The 22,235-nt window shown below is 40.3% G+C and overlaps 1 protein-coding gene across 1 annotated transcript in view; it reads left to right on the forward strand.

Moving 5' to 3' along the window:
- Nucleotides 1-22,235, forward strand: part of spata5 (spermatogenesis associated 5) — a 113,074-nt gene that overhangs the window by 80,640 nt on the left and 10,199 nt on the right. Inside the window, exon 16 of the mRNA XM_038699973.1 lies at nucleotides 7,367-7,531. Within this exon, the coding sequence (XP_038555901.1) occupies nucleotides 7,367-7,531 (165 nt within the window). The remainder of the gene's footprint in view (nucleotides 1-7,366; nucleotides 7,532-22,235) is intronic.

Below are 22,235 nucleotides of genomic sequence, written 5' to 3' on the forward strand. Positions count from 1 at the left end.
TGAAAAGCCACAGCCTGTATGCTGGTGTTTCTGCGTTTATTGCAGGATTTCTGGATGACAGTGGTTGTGTTTTGGATTATGCTCGCTCATGACAAGCACACGCCTGGTCTTAGAACCGCACCGCTACTGGCTGCTGGAAACTACATAATGCCCCTTTAAACTGAGCTGCAATGTGTAATCGATTAGTCAAAACTTAATTGGCAACTATTTCAAGGATCAGGTTCCTGCCTTTCAAATGCGAGGATTTGCATCTTTTCTTTGTGTGACATTATTGTTAACTCAATATTGGCAATTTCTGGACTGTTGGTCACACAAAATGATACATTTGAAGACGCCAACTTGGACTCTCTGATCTTGTGATGGACATTTGTGACAATTTTCTGATGTTTTATAGACTAAAAATTGAGTAATCAAGAAATGAATTGGTAGATTAATCTATGATGAAAATAATTGTTAATTGCAGTCCTAATTTTAACCTCTGTACTCACTCAATATCAGATTCTATGATGCTGCTGGTGTCACCAAATAGATGATAAGTAAGCATATTTCTTTTTTGTATTTCTTTTTGTGTGAAGTCCCCAGACACACACACTAACAATTAGCTTTGCGTGTTGTCGTTGGACTGTGCCTGTTAGATGATATTCAGAGGCCCTTTCACACTCCTTCATCCACAGTTGACACCCTTCCACATGCACACTTGTACATATAAACAAATACATACCAGAAAAATGTAAGTATTGAACAAATAATCAGAATAACTGTTGGAGGAAAAACATTGGTAACCAGTTGTTTCTGACGATTTGTCTAAAGCAACGACTCTACAGGGAAGTTTAGAGGTTGCCCACAGGCTCTGGGGCAGATTATGGAAACCAGACCTGGCGAGTTTACACCAAATTCAAGGCCCCATAGAATTAAACTGCGAACTGCGGACAGCTCACAGGAAACGCCTCTTTGTAAAGCAAACATACACGTATTTTATGGCAGCCGCCTTACTGCTTTTTTATTTTGGGCTGCAATGAGCCGACATTTCAACATGGCCTCAGTCTAATTTCCTCTGCTTTTCTTCACCTATTTTTTTTTAACTAGTTGGTGACCCTTCCCACATATACACATGCCTCTTCCTATCAAAATAAGACAGCTTTTTTGGCAGTGGCCATTTTTATTTTCACGGAGGTGTGAGGGCCTGCCAGTCAGGGTTGTTTTGACAGATTCAGGGACTTTATTGCAGACCCCAGGGCAGCTGTAGGGGTGCCCCCCCTCAACTCACCCACAAGGAGAGCAACACAGCTGCTGCTACTTCTTCTATCCCTCCTCCCTTTGCTCAGCTTCCTCACCTGGTCTCCATATGATTGTGACCCTCAAATACACGCATGCACACTCAACCTTAAAAGGTAAAAGAGGTGTGACATCTAATTCTGAAAAGCCCCTATGCTCAACAACACCATGCATACAAACCCTCTGACGCACACACACACACACACACACACACACACACACAATTCTATGGTCTGGAACAGACTCCTGCTGGGGCCACACATACTAAAAATTTAAATGTGTAAATCCATGACACTGTAGGACGAAAAACAAACGGTCCATGTGTTAAAGGAACTTTCCGGTTTATTACAGCTTAGGTCATATTTTCGGAATCATTCATCATCTTCAGTAATAATTACAGTGTACTCACAAAGTTAAGTTAAGTCAGCGACATTGCTTAAAAGAAATGTTCCAGGGCCGAAAACACAAGCAGTCAAAAGATCATGCAGGTTTTAAACAAAGCCCTAGATTAGCCACACTTATTTGGAGGATAAAATGAAAATAAAATGATTATACCCAAACTCTTTGTAAAACACCGAACACAGTTTATGACAGAGCAAATCTGATGAAGCAACATGTGTAACATTTAGTTCTGTCCTTTTTGTTTTTAATGTAATCTGTTAATAAGATAGTGTGGTGTACATTGGAATATTTATGTTTTGGGTAGACCTACTGTGTTTTACTCTGCACCAGCTGACACTTAAAAAAGACACACTTCTGTGCATGGGGTATCTTCAGTTCTTTGGACAGTTTATAGACAGGTTACTCGTGCAAAAGTTGAAATTGAAAGCTTAACAAGATTTAAAACCATTTGGAAATCCACTGTATATGTATCTGTTATGATAAATTTGACATTGTGCAATTCTTTTGCACTGCATGTAGGTTGAAAAGAAGGTTTGAAAAGACTTGTTACTAATGTAACTAATTTGCAACCTTTTCTTTTTTCCCCAAATGGGTTGCTCTACCATACCAAAATACTAATTTTCAAAGAACAAATATCACCTGTTCAAATGGTTAATGCCTCATTTTGAAAGTATAAATCTTGACTTCCTTCTTACTGTGAGTATGTGGGACAGTAGGGGGTTAACAGCGGCAGAGTTATTTGGTTCTTGAACATGGTGGCCTCGCCTGCCGGATGCAAGTTTGACTCAAGGGCAAAATCCAGAGTGAAAGCCTCTCATGTTTTTGACTAGTTGCCAACTCTGCTGCTTTCTCTCCCTCTCTCTCCCTCTCTCTCTCTCTCTGTTGCTCGCTCGCTCTCTTCCCCTGTCATTCTTATCCCTCTCTCTGCTCTGCTGTCCCCTCCCCTCACTCTCTGATTTACTCTCTCTTCTCCCCACTCTGTTCCTCCTCTGATCTGCTCCCACATCAAAATCAGGACTGACATAAAGCAGGCCCAGTGTCCCTCTGAACACAGCGTGGCCTCTTCCAAAATTATGTCATTTTTTTTGAAAGATGTAGTGTGCTAAGCTCACCCAGTATACATCTGCTTTAGCAACAAATCAATAAATGTGAGATTTGAAAGAACTGAATCAGGGTTAATAGCCTGTTTTTTACTGTATGAAATGAAGCTTTGGGGTGTTTTCACACACTTTAAGAGATTTTCTTAAACCATGGCCATTTTGTCCAAGAGATTGGTACGTTTTAAGTGTGAATGCTGCTGTCGAGTCCGGGTACTGATTGTAGAATCAAATTCTGATGCCATGCAGTCTTGCCATGGATGTGTGTTGCACAATCGGTGTACAGAAGGATTCTTATCTATGAAAACAAACTCCCACCCAAACCGTGGAAAAAACAAACCTGGGTCTAGATTCAAGTATATGAACCAAATCTGAGAACACCTTAAAACTTTTGTCCTTGAAATTGAGCTTCTCCACAAAGCAAATCCGATATCCATCAAGGCACAATCTTGTCGTCCATTGGCTGCCACATCCCAGATCGTAGCAGCTACCTTCACTGATTTAACAGCAAACTAGGCTGCTTTTGCAGTTGCAGCAGACAGAATAATTATGATATCAAAAAGATAATGATAAACTTGATGATAATCACATTTGCTAGCATTTAGTCAGTACCGTGTGTTCATTTCCCAAATCTGAATTCCAGAAGTAGACCTCTCTGACCTTTCTGTGAGCTTTTGATTCCCATCTTGATCTCTGCATTTTTTGTTGTGTGTGTGTTCTGCATAAATCCAGGGTCTCCAAGTCAGTATGACTCACCAAGGCCTCTGAGGATTGCGGACTGACAGGTTAGGAAACCACATACAGCAAATGCCTTTAGGCAGGGAACAAAGTCAACTGATGTCTCCTCAGGCAAGCCACTTATTCAGCCAGACAGCCTGCAATCGTCCTGCGCTTTGGAAAAAGGACCAACAAGAAGAGTTTTTAAAGAACAGAGCTTTCACCAGATGTGCAGGGAAGAACTTAGTCATCATGTTCAGTATCATGGATCCAGTGTTTCCTCTCATTTTTCTTTTGATCTGAAGGCAGTGTGAGCAACAAAGCAGATCTGATCTTGATATTAAGCCGCACAGTGTCTAAGCTTCCATCTAAGAATAAAACACCTGAATTGCGTGGGCGTCCTTTTGTAAACAGTTTGTAGACGTAGCACAGAGCAGGTCAGATTGAAGCTGGCCAAGAATGTGCTCAGCAACAATGCTCCAAGGAGAAGATTCCCAGCATTCCCAGCTGGTTAGGGAGAGGTACCGGCCTTCATAGATAGGAAGTCATCTGTCATTAGGGGATAATCACTTCTTGAGGAGGATTGCAATGCCTGGAATGATTACTGTTGTTATCTGCAGAGAAATTTGCTGCAGAAAGGGCGGATGTGTTTTTTTTCCTTCTTTCTCTCAGTTTTCCCTCTTTGTGTGTTTTGATTAGCTTGACTGGTCCAGTGTAGGCCCCAACTGTTGTTCAAAAGTTTATCACCATCGCACTGTGCTTGATTTTGCTCTGCAGCATAGTCCACAGCGCACACTCAGCAAGATTTAGTGGTGCTTCAATGTTGACTTGAAGCTAGTTGGTATTTCTTACCTAGGGGCATTTCTAATTGGTAATGGCTCATGTGTAATGATGCCTATCATGTCAGTGGTGCAACAAGGTGGTTGCTATCCGTCATGCAGACTCATGTTAGAAAAACAGAATTTATACAGCTGCGTTTGGTTGGTGGTGTTTTTCTGTCTCCCCACGCCACTTATCTGTGTTTGTTTGTAGGGTTTTGGTCCTGTAGTCCTATCAAGTGGCTTGTCTGGGTCCCTTGGTCTGGCTGTTTTTGTCCTCTCCTTTTTCCTTCCCTTGCCTTCTGCTAGTCGAGCCAAGACTTCAGGTGGAATGATGCCGTTACGAAAAGAGCCCGTCAACGCTTGCCCAACATGCCAAGCCAAGTATTTGTCTCACAGGGTCCCCCTTTACCTCCTCCTTCCCTTACCCCTCCTTCTCCTCCTCTCCTACCCCCACCTCCGGATCCTTGAGAACAGGAAGTGTATCTTGTTAAGTGATGGATGGGCCCCATGCTCTTGCTGAGAGGAAAGGGGAAAAAAGCCTTTCTTTCCCTCCAGGGCAGTCAGATGAGTTTAGCAGTCTCAAAGCTGAGGGTCGGCTCTGCTTTTTGGGAGTGCCTTGGAACCCTTGGAGCCTGAGCGCCTGGAAGCCATGGGCACTCCTCCATTATGTGTGTGGAGAGAATTAACGGCTGATAAAGTAGCAGGCGGCATCTTTGCACAAGAAAAATCGTTCAGAAATTATAAAGACCAATCGGAAGAGCGTATACAGGAATTGTGCATTTATGTGCATGCGCATGTAAATACATTTGTTTGTCAGTGTGCATGGGAATGTCTTTCTTTGTGAGTTATTTAGACAGGGGTCAGCAGGTTTGTGTTGGCATGCAGCCACCAGATACTTCCACGGAGAGCAACTCAGGAACTGTCCCTGGCACGTCCTCTGCATAGTGCAATACGCACTGCCGAGACTGGCTCAACCTGCTGTGACAAACAACCACAGACTGCAATCCCCACTGTACTCGTCTCGCCTCCTGCACACATACAAACACTAACGTGTGGGAAGAATCATGACATCAAACTAACTCTCACGTGTGTTGTTTTGCCAGATGCATCTTATCACGTTCCAAGTCTCATGCCCTTATGACTTTAATTTAATGCTGTAGTCCTCGAACTTGCTATCCATCCATCTCTTAGCAGGTCTCCCCAACAGCCACCCTTTCCCCGCTTTGAATCCCAGTGACGTTATTTCTCGCTTATCCGTTTTATGCCGATGGTTCGTCACCCACAGCCAGACCCTCTTCGCATATGAGTGGAAGAATCCAGAGACCCGAAAAACAAGAACATTTCCTCTTGTGATCCATTGCTCCTTTGTCAGCTATGGCTCTGTTGTGGTTACCTAAGAGTAGCTACTAATGCTTGTCTCCAGTTTCCATCATCTCATGTTCCATAGACATACACAGGAACACAAAAAAGCAACAGATAAAAAGCAGGAAAACTGTTCATCGCCCCAGTAAACAAGAATAGGTTATCCAGAGGGGAAATAAAGAAAACCATAAAACAAAACTTCTAACATTGCATCCGGCACACTTTGTAAGCGGATGGATCATTTGATGGTTCCCATCATAGTACCTTCTGTATAGGGCTGCAACTCGCAATGTGTTACATTATTCTTGAGGATCAAAGTTAATATTCAACCATGGAAACCGCAGGTGTCAAAATATCTCATCTTCTGGAGCTTTGATTATATGATATAATCTTTGAGAGAGTTAGCCCAGTTGTCATGGAATTGTGGATGTTGAAATTTCCATTTTTTTAAGGCAAGACTTCTTGCCCATGTTGGCTTTAAAGTTAAAGTTCAAAGTTACTACTTGATATTGATGTTATGTATATGGTAAAATCTTCACATTTGAAAAGCTGGAACCAGCAGGTGTTTTACTTGATAAGTAACTTAAATTGAACTGAAATTATCAAAATTATCATTTCAGAATTACTTTGGTGCTTGGGTTAATGCCACTCTTTTCTGAAAGAAATCTATGCAGGTTGTCCTGCTTTACTCGTCACGCAAACTTGTATGTAAAAGAAACAAGGAGGCTGTAAGGCTTGGGAGGTGCACAATGTGGTGCATGCAGAGAAGCAGGAATAGCACTGTGATGACTATTTTAACAAGAGTTCAAAGGTTGCTGGTTCGGTCCCTCCAACCTTCACTGATCACCCCTAACATGACCTCCTGCATGGCTTGCGTCTGTGTGTGTCTCCTGCCTCGTCTCTGCTGGCCAGAGTTTAGCCTCGCTGTGGCCTGTCTGGCCCAAAGCCAGGAACTCCACTGTCTTTACAACCAGGTCTCTCAGAGTCTTGAGAGAAGAACAACAATAAAACTGTCAGTTCCAGTTGATGTTTGTTTTTCTGTTGATTCTTCATTCCATTTCTACAATTAAATGCTAATTCATGGAGAGAGAAATGTATTTTATAATTTTCAAATCCTCTGCAAGCTGGCTGGTCAAATGGATACACAACCCAAACCAAACAATATGATACCATACCACAGCTTGTCATGGCCTGGCTGAGGAGAGTGAAAGGAGACGGGGCATATTTGTCTGTCCGTCTGCCTGTCTGTGTTTTCGAGGCGCCTGCCACTTAATGACGTCTGACAAGCGAGACAGCGGCGGCTTTGGGTAGTCAAGGACTGTTTTGGGGTCACAGAGATGTGATCTGTAGGAAGTGGAGGGTATATCAGATAACGTCAACATTGTCTCCACGCTGACTGCTAGAAGTGGAAAACTTGCATTTCACAGTTTGCATTTAGGCATTTGGGCCTGTTTTTAAAGAGGCGTACAATCAGTGCAACCATAGAGGAAGCCCTAGATCTCAACCGTAATAAGCAAGGAATAGTGTTATTCCAAAGTGATCATGTACAAAAGATATGCCGGTTTGAATAAAATAATTAGATTTCCGTTAAAATTTAACTTGTGTTACCCTCAGCAAGCTAAAGGAGGTTTCACTGACGCTCACTATTGATGTGAAAGCCTTAACTTCACAGAGTTTTTTTTCATCCCACAGGCTCTGATGCGTCCAGGTCGCCTTGATAGAATCGTCTATGTGCCTCTTCCAGATGCTCCAACCCGACTTGAGATATTTTCCCTCCAGTTCCGCAACATGCCTGTGGCTCAAAATGTGTCTCTTGATGACCTGGTGACTCGGACCAATAAGTATTCTGGAGCAGAGGTGAGTTACATTTTCTTTGATTAATTTATAATGAGTGCAACAGAAAAAGACAAGTAACATAACACAGATCCAGTAGTGACTGCATAAAATATGTCAGGCCAAAACTCCTGTTTCCCTAAAATGACAGAGAGTAAGCATGAAGAGATTTATGAAGTTGACTTTTTTTAAAATAATATACAGACTGTTGGAGACTTAAGATCTTGATTCAACATTAAATTTCCACTCACTTTAGCTATTTGAAATCGACAATCAATAGCTCTGCCTATTCTGTCATCACCTACACATTAGCATTCAGTGTCAGCATTTTCCTTTTGCACTGGGATAAGCAAAATAATTCTTGAAACTCTCAAAATCAATAATCAGGCCACTACAAACCAATAAACTAGTAAACACAACTCATAAAGTAAACATAAGAATTGCCATCAGTCACGTGTCATTTTTCTTAGTTCAGCGGTCTGTCTCAAATTAAACTCGATTTAAAATCTAATCTGTGCCTTTAACAAAAATATTTTAGCATTGTTGTTTTTGTTTTGTACAGATTTGGTCTGATTGTTAAAATAATCAAAGCCATCTAGTTTTCTCTCACCAGATTTTAATATATTACTTTGACAATCATGCAGTCAACTTTTCAGATTTGTTTCATATCAGCTGAGGCTGATATTAGTTTTGACTTCTTACGAAACATCATGTTTAATAATCTAATGCAAATGGTGCTTGAGTCAAGGACTTTACCTTTTGACTATTGCTGACCCCCAAATAAGAAATTGTGGGCATGGCCTGCCTTGTTGTGAGATGTTACTGTGCTTTTCTATGATGCCTGTGCCGTGTCACAGAGCACCCTCGTGATCTCACAGTAGACTGGGAGTAATTGCACAAACACTCTTTTGTGTGATTTGTCTCTCTGCATTTGTCAGCCGCGTGATTCACATTGTCTTGAGCAGAGAAACTGCTACAGTCCTGCAAGAGACAAATAACTAAGAAACTGTAAGAAAAGTGCACAATTTTAACAGTACATCACCTTTTGGCCAAATAAACTCATATAGCAACTTAAAAGTGGTGTAGAAGATTTTAGCCTAGTGTTTATTATTTACTGCATTGTGATACAAAATTTAAAGGTTTGGTTAAAGTGTGGTTCTCCCTATCTCTGTCTTATTCTTTGTCAGGGAAATCATGTTGGTCTTATACAGTTTATACACCATTCAACAGAAAAAAAACCCATTCCTATAACATGTACAGTCTTTTCTCTTGAATGTAAATTCCAGCTGTATATTTAGACTTCAAGGGTCATTGACATGATAGAATTGTTATGCTGGTCTTCTGACAGGCTCAGAAAACATTCACTCAAAAGATTCAGACACTAGCGTGCCTTGGAAGGCCATGAAAAGATTTCATTGTCCCAGTCATGCTTTCTGTGTGACATGTTTGTGAGTACCGCTGTGTACCGAAGAATCTTAAATTAGTTGTTTCTGGAGGCAAGTTTTATGATCTTGAAAGAATATTATATCCTATCCTATCCTATATCAACACATTATCCACCAAAGTTAGAGCCATGTTGGTTATTTTCACTTCAGAGATTTATTTATTTTATCTTTGTCTGTACTATACCTGAACCAGACATACATAAATTAACCTTAAAAAAGAGACCCAATGATAGTGAGACCTCATCCAAATAGACCCTAGATAATTAAACTAGATCTAAAATGTACTTAACCTAAACAGACCCAAATAGAGAGAGAACATAAACATTGGCAGCAACAGTCTTGGTCAAGTATATAATTTTGCCTTCATTAATAATGATGCACCTCATCATCTCAGCTGATTTCAGCTCAGATCAGTTGTGCTCAGTTATTAGAGATACTGACACATAGAGGCAAGAATATAAATGCAATATATATTTTATTTGACAAAACAAGACATGCCGCTAATTGTTCAAAACATAGACTGGTCAACGGAGCAGCAAGAGAAATGCCGGTGCTCCGGTCGTCAGCAGCGGAAGCGAGACAGAAGAAAACTGGGAGAAGATAAGGAAGGTTTGTGTTTGCCCGCTGGCCATTTAACGTTGTGTCGGTGCCTTTTGTTGTTCAACATGTTCAACTTTTCACAGAGCCGACGTGCTTGTCAGTTTTACTTTTCGTCAACCAACAAATCACAGCCTGGTTGGGCGGGATATTAAAAAAGTTTGACGTGCTACAGCAAATCATTAAATGTTGAACAATATGATTATTGACAAGTTAGTACTAAGCATTAACACATTAGAGACCAATGTAACGCTTGAATAAGGAGTTAATGAATAAAAACAACCCACAGAAATAAAACGGCTGTAACTGGATTTAATATTCAACTAGTGGTAAAAAAGTATATCCTACTATTATATGAAATTGTAATGAATTTAGTATTTAATATATTATTGTTATGCTAATAGTATACTATTAACTAAACATTTAACTATTTATTTAATACACTCATGTACAGTTCCTCCTCCAGGTTGTGGATAAAGACTCTGGTGGTTAGACAGATGTACAGTGAGCCAGTGCCAGGATGCCAGTGTGCCAATATTTGCTGCTTCTAGCTGCCTCCTCTGTAGAGCAACACACTCCCCTTGTTCTGTTTTACAAGTCATTGTTATGAATATTGTTTAAGTTGAGAAATACACATTTAAACATGTCAGTTTTTCATGAATTCCTTGATAATTAAGTAAGTAGACTTATAATTGAATCGCAATAATGATCTCAATAATCGCAATATGACTTTTTCTCCAAATTGTGCAGCCCTATTAATGAGCATGTTTCACAGTTTCTTTTTATATTTTATGTACTTAACAATTATTGCATTTATTAGATAAGTAACCGATTAGACAAAACCAGGTTTTTAAGTGCTTTAACATTTATAAACACACATGCATGTGTACACTCCAACCTTTACTTCAGCAAGCTAAAAAAAATCTAGTCTCATCATGACATGGAGGTGTTGAGGTGTTTCCATCTTTTCTTTAGACATTGTGATCTTCTGGAGCACAGTCTGAGGTTATCTGTAGGGCCTCCTCATATCCTGAAATTACATGCTCTCTCCTTGATTCCTGAGTCGGCAGCCCCCACCCAAAAAGCAGCCTAAAGCAGGCATACACCTGGTGGAGGTATGCAGTAAGAAACCAATCCCCCACTATCAGGTGTTGTGTTTGACATCGGGGTTTCTGGTATAGTGTCTCATCTGTGGAATGGAGGTTTGCAGTCACTTGCCACTGTGTTCTTGAAACCGCACAAAAATTCAAAGACATGCCACAGTCAAGCTTATAACAGTTCATAGGTGGAAAAAAACCCTTCTTGGTCTCACCTGTATACGTATTATATTTTACATACCAACGCTATAGATGAAAATAGATTAGATGAAACTTTAAACTCCCCTGATCACTAAGGGGAAGTTTGAGAGAAAACAGGATACAGATAACAGAGCATTACAGTACTAAAGATAATGCTGTGTTTACAGGAAAAGAGCACCATGGGACAAATGCAACAAATCAAGTAAATGTCCAAACACACTGACTGTTGATAAGTCACATCTTGACTGGTTGTTCATATACTTTCTCTTCAGACAGGAGGTTTGAAGTTTTAACAGTAAGGCACTTGCATTTGCACCATGCCACTGTAATATATTTAAGTATTAAACAGTGTTTGAGTTGAGAAGCTCATTATTTTTCTTTTTTTAACCAATTGTTCCTGAAAAGGAGCAGATTGCTTTTTTTCAACTGGATGTTATCCCCCCACAAATCCAAAAGTGTTTGTGTTTCCTGCTGCAGGAAGCCACTGATCACTGCAGTTTACAGTAAATGAGAGCCTCTTACAATGTTTACCACTCAGAAAATGTTTCTTGTGTTAGAGAGTGAGAAGAAATCAGACAAATCAGCCGCTAATTAAGTGAGTTTCTCTGAATAAAGAATAATAGTAAAAGTTAAAATGAAAAGTGTTTGCATTCTAAATAATGTTTTTAAAATCCAGTTTTCACTCAGATGTTTGTATTATTGACGTTTTAGTCAGATTCTCAGCCATTAGTCAAATATAAAAAGATGCCATTTTGAATAATATAAACTGAAAACAATAGGCCTATCTACAGTATATAGATGCACATGTACTGTATGCTGTACTATATCCAAGACCAAAACAACGACATGGCTGTTAAAATATACAATATGAAAATACAGAATATCACTTAAACGAAGATGTTATTTTCATATCTGTTATCTTTTTTCCTGTAACTCAAAATATAATATACAGCATTTCTGATGATCTGTAGATATTCCCAAACTTGTTCTGTGTTGAGTGCATGTTTGACAAATAAAACTTACTGGTATACATTCCCTGGCCACTTTATTAGGTACATCTTGCTAGTACCGGGTTGGACCCGCTTTTGCCTTCAGAACCACCTTAATTCTTCGTGGCATACTTTCAACAAGGTGTTGGAAACGTTTGGAGACTTTCCTCAGAATCAGAATGAGAATCAGCTTTATTTGCCATGTATGTGTACACATACGAGGAATTTGACTCTGGATTGTACATTGCTCACGATGTGTTTACTCATACAATTACACAATAATAAAATTAAACACAGGCTACAGTATTGTGAACACATATACCGTATACACACTATAAACAAAAACAATATAGACAGATTGAGACAATAGTGCAATGAGCAGAGTGCAAAGGATGCAGAAGTGAATTATTGTGAATGAATTATTATTATTATTATGTACATGTCATACAGGTACACATACATGCACACATGTACACATTGCAATGGAGCATAGTACAAAGGATGCTGGAATAAATGAGTATTATGTGCAGGTGTTATGTACTAGAGGAAGGTGGATTTGGTATACAGTATATACAATATGACAGTATTAACAGTATGAACAGCTCTGAAATAGAGAATGATGAATAAATAATAAGTAGTAACCAGTAAACAGGTGGCTGATTAGAGACAGAGTTACTGGGTTATTGCAGAGTTTAGAGTTAAGTTTCGCCACTGGAAATGGTGCTCATCCTGTCCTGTCTGCTCTCCCTGGACCCTGTCCAGCTAAAATATTCTGCACTGGACCTGCTCAGCTCAGCTGCTCACACTCTGGACTCTCAGCTATGGTTCCCCCCTGCTCTGCACTGCAGCCACCAACCCGGTTCTGCAGCATCTAGTCTTCGCACTCCACCTCGCTCATTCCCGGCTCAGTATCTGATCCCTTCAACCCTGCAATGAATATTCCTTTTTTATCTAACTCCTCGCCTTTCTTAGTCCTGCACTTGGGTCTACTAGCCTAGCTGTAACAAAGTTGAAAACAAACTTTTGGTAATTATAACTTACTCTTTTAGTTAGCTTACACTATGACAATAAAGTAACAAAGCGCTGTTTCTCTTTCTCTCTGTCTCTCTCTCTTACATACGCAAACACATAGACTTACACACTCACGGCCGCCGTTATCTCTCCACCATCATATTCTCCCCCACATTTGGCATTGCAAGGCAGGATGGATCCATGCTTTCATGTTATTACGCCAAATTCTGACCCTACCATCTGAATGACGCAGCTGAAATTGAGACTCATCAGACCAGGCAACGTTTTTCCAATCTTCTATAGTCCAACTTTGGTGAGCCTGTGCGAAGTGTAGCCTCAGTTTTCATTTCTTAGCTGACAGGAGTGGCACCCGGTGTGGTCTTCTGCTGCTAGTATTGCCTTGGTATGAACATTGAGAGTTGCTGGTCCTCTCCATATCTGTGTGTGAGCACTGAGCCATTATATTTGCCTTGGCATGCTAACTGGTAATGTAGTAGGCAGCTGGGTGAACCACAGCAGTCGCGCATTGGTCAGCCGTGCGTCAAGCTCCACGCTGCCAGGGAGTGAGCTGGGCGAAGGGGGACCCTCGTAAATCAACAGCAGAGTCCAGTTTCAATTTTCATATCATACATGGAACTTTAACAGTGATTTGGTTTGGGTCTTCCCCTGCTGCAGCCTCACTTCCTTATAAACAGCTGGCTAAGTTCAGATTCAGCATGCTTTATTGGTCCCTATTAACAAATACTTTAGCAATATACTAAATTCTTCTTTGGTGTGTTCTGTTAGTAGGTTTTAACCAACCTCATTGCCTTATAGCCTGCACCTAGTCACATGACATTGATGACAAATTGCAGGTGACGTTGTATTTTGGCGGCAGTGAACACTAATGAACACTTGACACGTTAGGCTGGACAGTCTTCAAACAGTGCTGAGGCTGAATCCAAATGCTTCCTTTTGATCGCAAACCCGCCACTCTGCCAATTATAATTTTATTATTCAAAGTATCTGTTGTAATGCCAACCTAAAGGCTACTGTATTTTTCTCATTGTTGATGATTAATCTGATCAGGTGTGTCATTTTTACAATTAAATAGAAGTTCATGTGGCACTGTGCTACTGAAAATATATGAAGTGTGCAGAGGATGAAACCATCCCATATAACACGACAAATAATTGGAGCACCTACAATGTGATGTTATCCAATATAGTAGCCCTGCAACAAACACCATCTTTGTGAACCTTACATTGTTAAGCCTGTTCAGAGAGGTGTTTGCTGTCTGTGGTAATTTTGAAGAATTTGTTTATAATGATGTTTGATTTTATTGCATTATATTGTTTGTTTGTTCATTATATTGCATAGTTGAAATAGACATTGTATATTTCAGATAATTGTCAAATAAATGAAATCAAAAGTTAGGTTTTTAGGTTTAATTAAGGATAGAGTTGATAAGAGCTCCATACTCTCACAGTCACACCTGGATGTTGCCCAGTATAACCACAGTCTTATCTGTTGGACACTGACATGAGAACAATTGAAGCAAAAGCTTGAGGTGAAACTCACCTGCTTCCCCGCAAAGCTTTATCCTGTTGGTCCAGGGATCAAACTTGTCACCCAGTTATAAGCGCACTTCTTCAACCATTAGGCCGCCTCAAATCTCTCAGAGAATTTGTTACAATTGTTAACATTTTTTTGTTGTTGTTGTTGTTTGTTTATTTTTACAGTGCCTTGAATCCCCCACTATGAACACTAAAAGAGAGGGTGATTACTCGAGTGTTTGCGGATTGCACGTAGAAATGATGGACGAATGGGTGCATTGAGCAGCATTAAGATGCCTGCCTTTGGTGTGAGAGACCCGGGTTCAATCCCGCACTGTGACCCATCCACCATTGTGTCCCTGAGCAAGACACTTAACCCCTCCTTGCTCCAGAGGTGTGCAACCTCTGACATGTATAGCAATTGTAAGTCGCTTTGGAAAAAAGCGTCAGCTAAATGAATAAATGTAATGTAAATGTAATTGAGCATGTTTCAGTCCTCAGTCTTGGCAGTCTGACTATCTGAAGCTTTGACTGTACTTACATTCTTGGGATTTCAGACTTATTGAAGAGGAGAGGAAGGTAGGGTCAAAAGGTGTTGTAAGTGAGGGGGTCACGCAGGAGGACGGAGTTGTTGTCAGCTCTGAGCTAGAAGCTTGTTAAAATCACCTGTCTTCTTACCTGCCCGGAGCTACATCTGGTTTCCCAACCTTTACCTTCCCACTAAACCCTCCACCCACAACACGCACACCCACACACCCACACACCTTTAACTCACACCCTCTGCTCTCCTGCCCACCCTCTGCCATCACTTTCCTAAACAGAAGCAACATTTGATACTGTAATCGTAGTGTTGTCTCCGAGAAGAAGAAGGGCTTAACTTGCTCCTGAGGGAAGGTGTGATGCTACTTCACTTCTCTCTTTTTTTCTTTTTATGATCAAGCCCTGACAGGAAAAGACCTGGAGGATTTATTGCACCCTGTCACATGCAGAGTTAGTTCCAGGCCTCGTTTGTAGCCCTGCTGAAAAGCTAATACAGCACTTTAAAATTTTAATATAAAGAGATTTAAATCAGAACTGAGGATTCTTGCTATAAGGTTGAGACTGTTTTCAGTTTCTTTAAAAACATGAGATAACACTTACACTCATTTAGTCGACTAAATATTTGATTTAATTAAGATATTGCAAGTGAGCACATGTACATATTTACTCATGCTTAATCCCAATTCTTATGCAGGTTTCAAACTCAGTTGCACATTATGTGTTTTACAATCATTATAAATCCAACTTTACATGGTCTTTGGGTACATAAAGAGTTTGTGTAAATTGGAGCTTTATCTGAATCCAGTAAAAAAGAAAATAGGAAAGTACTGATCCTGCAGTAAGCCTTTCAGTATTCAAAAACCTTTGGGAATGTGCCCTTTTTAGCGATTGTTATGGCTCCAAACAAATTAAAATCAATAGGAAGCCTTTTAACCTTTCCAACTCACTGAATACAAATAGGAAAATGTTGTTTACCTGTTGACTGGAAATGATATTAGTGGCAGCAAATTTATCATTTCAGGACACATCACTCACTACTCATTTGGGGAAATCACGTTTAAAAAAAGAATCAGCACCAAATAATCATCTGATATTTTCATTCATTTGTTTTGCTGCTCTCTTTTGCCGATGGTTGAACACACACATACACAGTTAACAAAAGCTTTTCTGCTTGTTTTTGTAAAGATGTTGGTTCTTCTTCCTCTGGAAAAATCCTCAGATGCACAGGATTGATGTGTTTTCTTCAGTACTGCTTGATTTGGAATGAACCGGAAACGAGTAATGACAGTCACTGAGTGCACTACTCAACTCAAACTTCATTAACAGAGGGTGTCACAGACCTCCCAGTGCTGTGTGATTGGCATGTGACCTCCAGGAGGTGAAGTGCAAAAACACCACAGCAATGAGCTCTTAGTAGATGTTGACAAGTTGTTGACAAAAAAAATCAGGATTTCCCTGCATGAACAGGAAGAACAGAACTAGCAGTTGCTGTTTGGATGCAGAACACGTAGAGGTGATTACAACTGACAGGCAGTGCCAACCCTGCTGCCTGCCCTCCCTCAAGATCTCACAGTGTCGTAACATCCTTCCCCCTTGAAGAGGGGGTTGGTTGTTAAGGTATTTTAATAAAACTTCAAGCTGCAGCATTCAGCCGTATCAGAATATCTTTGTGTTCAGTCACAGATGCCTTTGACCGACCGCAACCTCCATAGCGGTGGGTCTTTTCCCTCCAACAGGGGGAGAACTGTTTGGTTCAAGCCCAGGTGTCTGAGACGCTTGGCTGACAGCCATTCAAACTCACTGGCGCAATTGTTTTCTCAACTCTGTATTTTTTTTTTCTTTTCACACTGGCAGAAGCAAGGCTGTTCCAATGCAGGACGTACAAATCAGGCAGATCAACAGTCTGTCTTGACGTCAATGTGCCGCCTGTGATGCTTAATATTCGACTTTCCTAGATTACTGATCACCTTTGCAGCTCCTTGTCAACAAAGTCAATGTGTTAAGTTGTAATTTGAATAAGGTGAAGTTTGGATCAGTTAAAGAACATAAAAGTAGTTTTGGAATAATGAATATGTTTTTTGTTAAACGATTAAAAGCCATAAAAGGAGTTTGATCACAAATAAGGCCTAGTGTTATGACACATACACACACACAGAGCTAAACCGCCCTCATAGGAAGACAAATGGTTTCCTCTTAACACCTGTTGTGGTTGTGGCTGTTCCTCCTCTGGCTCTGTGTGTTGTCTGTCTGATTTATGACCCGGTATTTGTTGTTGCAAAGATTGTTTCACCAAGGACATAAGCGCAAAAAATGCATCAACAAAACGTGTTGCTGTTTGAATAACAGTGACATTACAGAATGTACGAAGCTGATATACACCATCAACCCGAGCTCTCTAAGAAAAAAAACGATCTGTAATCACCATTAAATAAACATGTCAGCCTTGGTGGAATGCGTGTCTGATGAGATCTGAAGTTGGCAGTGATTTTCCAAAATATGGTTTGTGTGTGTGTGTATTTTATTTTCTATGCGGCTGACCACAGAAGTGGTCACGCAGTCACTCAGAAAAACATAGTCGACATGGAAAACACAGTCAATAGCTCAACAAAGGCTGTAAGGAAAAAGCCTTTCACACCTCTGTAACTCTGTGTGACTGTCAAACACCTCACCTCACTTCCTCTCCAACAAGCCTTTTGCCTCTTGTCATTGTGAATATGTTGTTCTTAGTCGACACTACAGGTTAAATAAAGGTTGAAAAAAGAAAACATTTCCTTCAACGTTTCAGCCAGCAGGCTGCTGTGGCTTTGAAAAGGCCAGCAATAGCTAAGAGGGAAATGGCTCCAATCGGCCCTAATTTTACATTTTATATATAAAGCCTTCACTGTGGTTTATGTGCAAGTACATGGTGAGCACAAATTGAATCTTTCCTCGGAAATATGAGCCCTCAAGCGTACTAGTCGTACTGTTTCCTTTGGCCAGGCAGGAAGACAGAATGTGGGTAGCAAAAGCCAAAAAAGAAACAAATGGAACAAGAAAGAAAGAGTAGAAAGGTAGGAAAGGACAAAGGGAGTACAGGGAAAAGGTAGTAAGAGATAAAAGTGGCTGCCAAAATGCAGAGGGAGATAGAGAGGAAGGTAGAATAACCTGAAAGTAGCTAATAAAACTACAGCAGAGCCAAGAGGACACACCATTGACACAGTTTTAATAATGTTGTGTACACTGATTTTACAGATCACAGTCTGTTTACATGTGTTGGGGTGTATATCGATGGGCATTCAATTCAAGTGTTAGACATTAAACAAACTTAGGGTGTATCTGGATTTCACTGCTGGTGCAGGTTATCCTGAGTTAAGTGTTTTCTGTCTCCCAGTTTTGGCCATTGAATCTCACACCAGTTTTTATACATTTTAGATGGTGGCAAGCTGATTGTTTGGTCTGACAGTTACTGTAGTAACAGATCGCTAGGAGTTAAAGAGTCAGTTTGCCGAAGTTACAAAAAACATTTTATCCCAGTTCCCTGCTTAATGTGTCCAGCCATGTCTAATTGAGTTGGGCCGATAGACGCTGCCATCGTGAATCGGCGAGCCAATCAGGTTTTAATGACCACGAACATTCTTCTTATTGTTTTTAAGTATGCTTTGCACTTGCCTTGGAATTCTCTTCTCCACACTCTGACACACTCACACACACCGACACCCAGAGATGCTCAAGTCTTTGAGCTAGAGTCCAAGTCAAGTCTCAAGCCTTTGAGCTAGAGTCCAAGTCAAGTCTCAAGTCTCTGAGCAAGAGTCCAAGTCAAGTCTCAAATCTCTGAGCAAGAGTCCAAGTCAAGTCTCAAGCCTTTGAGCTAGAGTCCAAGTCAAGTCTCAAGTCTCTGAGCAAGAGTCCAAGTCAAGTCTCAAATCTCTGAGCAAGAGTCCAAGTCAAGTCTCAAGCCTTTGAGCTAGAGTCCAAGTCAAGTCTCGTTGGTTATAACGAATCAATCAACAACTGCTTAAACTCCTGAAAGTCAACACACCACCAGACTCTCAAACCAGTGTAACATTAACTAAATAAAACTGTAAGGTTACATGATCAACAATGAACCTGTAGCCTGTTTTTCACAGAGCACAACCATGTAATGTGCAGTGCAATGACAGCTTATTAACTACTGTAAGTCAACACACAACCAGACTCTCAAACCAGTGTAGGCCTAATGTTAACTAAATAAAACTGTAACGTTACATGATTAACAATGAACCTGTTTACAGCCAATGGTAATAATTAACATGATGGCAGCCAGTGGGGCGTAAATAATTACGTTAATCGACCACCACAAGTTTGGCAAGTAAATAAACGCTCATTCATCTTTTCATAACAGTCGGAGTTAACCTCTTGTAGGTCGTAGCTAAAGCAAGAAGCAAGCTAACGTTAGATGGCCAATGCTGAGCTAAACATGTTTATTAACCTAAGGTTACTAACCTTTGATGAACCTACTTCTTTGATTGGTTCCAGTTGTATGAAGTTTTAAAGCCAAAGTTTATGATGAATGGCACAGCAGCTGCCGCTGTTTGTTGTCCTCTCTCACGTGTGGCCGCGCACAGCTGATACTACCTGTTCCGTAGGCAGGTTATAGGTAACGGAGGGAGATCAGACGTTTCCTAAAAACAAACATTGTTCACAAGTCCCAGGTTATCCTGAGTTAAGTGTTTTCTGTCTCCCAGTTTTGGCCATTGAATCTCAAACTCGAGTCCCCATCTCTGCCTACACCTCAGGTAAACACCCTGGCTTGCCCCGCCTCTCCCCCCTCCCCCCGTCTTCTCCATTTTTCTCCATTTTCTCCATCAGCAGTGCGTTTTTATAAAGTCACCTAAAAGACTGAGAACTCGTCTTTTTCCGTATATTTCCACCCGCAATCCGTTATCACGGCAAAAGGTGAGCCGCACGTTGGCTTATTATTGACGTAGCCTATCAAACAACTGAAACCAACATCTGCACCCTGTGTGTAAACTGCTGCTTTACCTGGTCCGTAAAAAATCCACTGTGACTTGTAACGTAAGTTAATAGTCTACCAATTTTTTTACGGAGTGAAGTCTGTGCGAGAACACATACACATAAGATGACTGCTGCCCCACACGCATGTGCGCGCCCGCGCACCCGATGACATCGTCCATCCTGGTGTTTCATTATACACATCGTCCAATGGAAATTTTGTAGACATCGCCCAAACCCTAATGTCTATAGTTTTGGTTTTGTGTTTTAAGATATCCCTTCTTTTTCCCAGTATCCCAGTTATTCTTGAAAATCCATTTGATACTGTAAAAAATTTAATCCACAGATCTTTTTGTGAGCAGTTTTCTCTGTTAAAAAAAAAGTGAAGTGATAACATAGAGGTATGACATACAGAAAAATACAGAAAAATGACTTTTATGTTTTATGTTGTTCCTACTTGAATTACTTAAGGGTGCTCTAATCATCATGTTTGGAGCCGATATTTCAATTTCTACTAAGTTATTTCTTATTTCATTCACATTTTTGGATTTTTCCAGCCACAATTCTGTTAACAGCAGGTGAGCCGCATGTGGAGGAGGCTTGTTTTTAATGACGTAGCCTATCGTCGCCAAACAATTTAACTGCAACATTGCATCATCTAATCAGCTGTTGTGATCAGCCTTTATAGAGACCACTGATTAAACTATTTAGAACAAATATCGACCAATAACAATTGGTTGCCAATTAATCAGAGCACCTTAGAATTACTAATACATGTGAACATCCAATGCATGTATAAAGGTGCTCTGTACTTTAGCATGTATGAAAGATGACTCAGGAAAAAGAAAATTACATTGGAGCACATCACACAGGTGGAGTTTTACGTACCTTGACATTCCCATACGCACACATTTCATATATACACACACACACACACATCAGTGTGGGTGTGTTTAGTAAATATGCCATCCCTGCCTTCCCAAGTCCAGGGAGAATGTGAAGCTTTCATTCGTCTGATTAAGGGGCGAGGACAAATATGCTCTTAAAGGCGAGGCCCAGCTACCCCCCAAGACACACACACACAGGCACACACAGAGACAACCTTAACACTGAGTAGCCCCAACACAGGTGCTAGCCCACATGGGTCTTTCCAAAACATAAGGTGGGCAGGGGCCTGAGATGATAATAGGCTACTCAACTAGAGCCTGACCAATATGGGATTTTAAGACAAATACCAACTTTGATATTTGAGGATTTTAAAATCCAATATGCCGATAATATATATTTTTTCTTCTTTTCAGAAAGACGTAACATAAACAAAGATTATCCCTAACAATTACTCACGTTACTTTAATTGAGTAGTTTTTTAAAATCTGTAATTTTACTTTTGCTTAAGGATGTTTGGTTTGAAGTATTGTACTTAGCTTGAGTAAAAAAAAGTGCAAGCAAAAACTCGCAACCACAGTGTAAGTGGTGAAAAAATTCTAATGCAAACTGAACATTTCCTACTACTGCAGCTTCACATTAAAGCATTTAACTGGCCAAACACAAGTTGACTTTTATTTTGAAGTAGTTACAGGAAATGCAATCTGTTTGTAAGTGAGATTAGCGCTAATCTCTCTCATTCATCAAAAATGCGTCAACACAAAAAGATAACTGTCATTTTCAACAGTTTTCTGATAGCAGACCAGTTTGAAATATTGCAGTAAGCAACAGTCAGACACAGTGAGCTGTTAGATAAAGAGCTGCATGCGACAGGCTGCACACCGCCACCTTCTCAGCCAGATCAACAACTCCTTTCACTTTCACTGTTCGCAGATTCATGTTGTGTGCAGCATAAAGTCAGATCACGACTGCTCACAGAATTATGGAAATACCAATAACTGCCCGACAATAGTTTTTTTAGCTGTCCCAGACTTCTGTGCACTGTAGTATTAAAAGGCATGTGCTTTTACCACCAGTAACTACAGGTGTCTCATGCACAATAACGGCGCAGCTGCATAGCGTCAAAATCGGTTGATTGACATATCATGCCAATCAGAGTTACATTTACAACTACAGATTTTAACCACGACTCCTCAGTGAACTCCTTGGCTGTAGTCTTACTGCATCTTGTTAAGTAGGCCTATGTAGTAGCCTATGTAGATTTATCACATGGATTTAGGTCTAGCATGTTTTGTAGGAGTCTATTCACACCGATAAAAGCGTTCATTTTGCGAAAGATGAAAATATTAAACATTTATATGGCAGTTGTTTTTGAAAGTCTGCTTAGAAAACTTCCTGCCCTTGAATGTTGGCTATAAATAAGATATTAAATCAGTATAAATAAGTTATTTTTATAC

Source organism: Micropterus salmoides, unplaced genomic scaffold (genome assembly GCF_014851395.1).
Source record: "Micropterus salmoides isolate LMB-PRFRI ecotype aquatic unplaced genomic scaffold, ASM1485139v1 Ms_hic_scaffold_5, whole genome shotgun sequence".
Taxonomy (NCBI): Eukaryota; Metazoa; Chordata; class Actinopteri; order Centrarchiformes; family Centrarchidae; genus Micropterus; species Micropterus salmoides.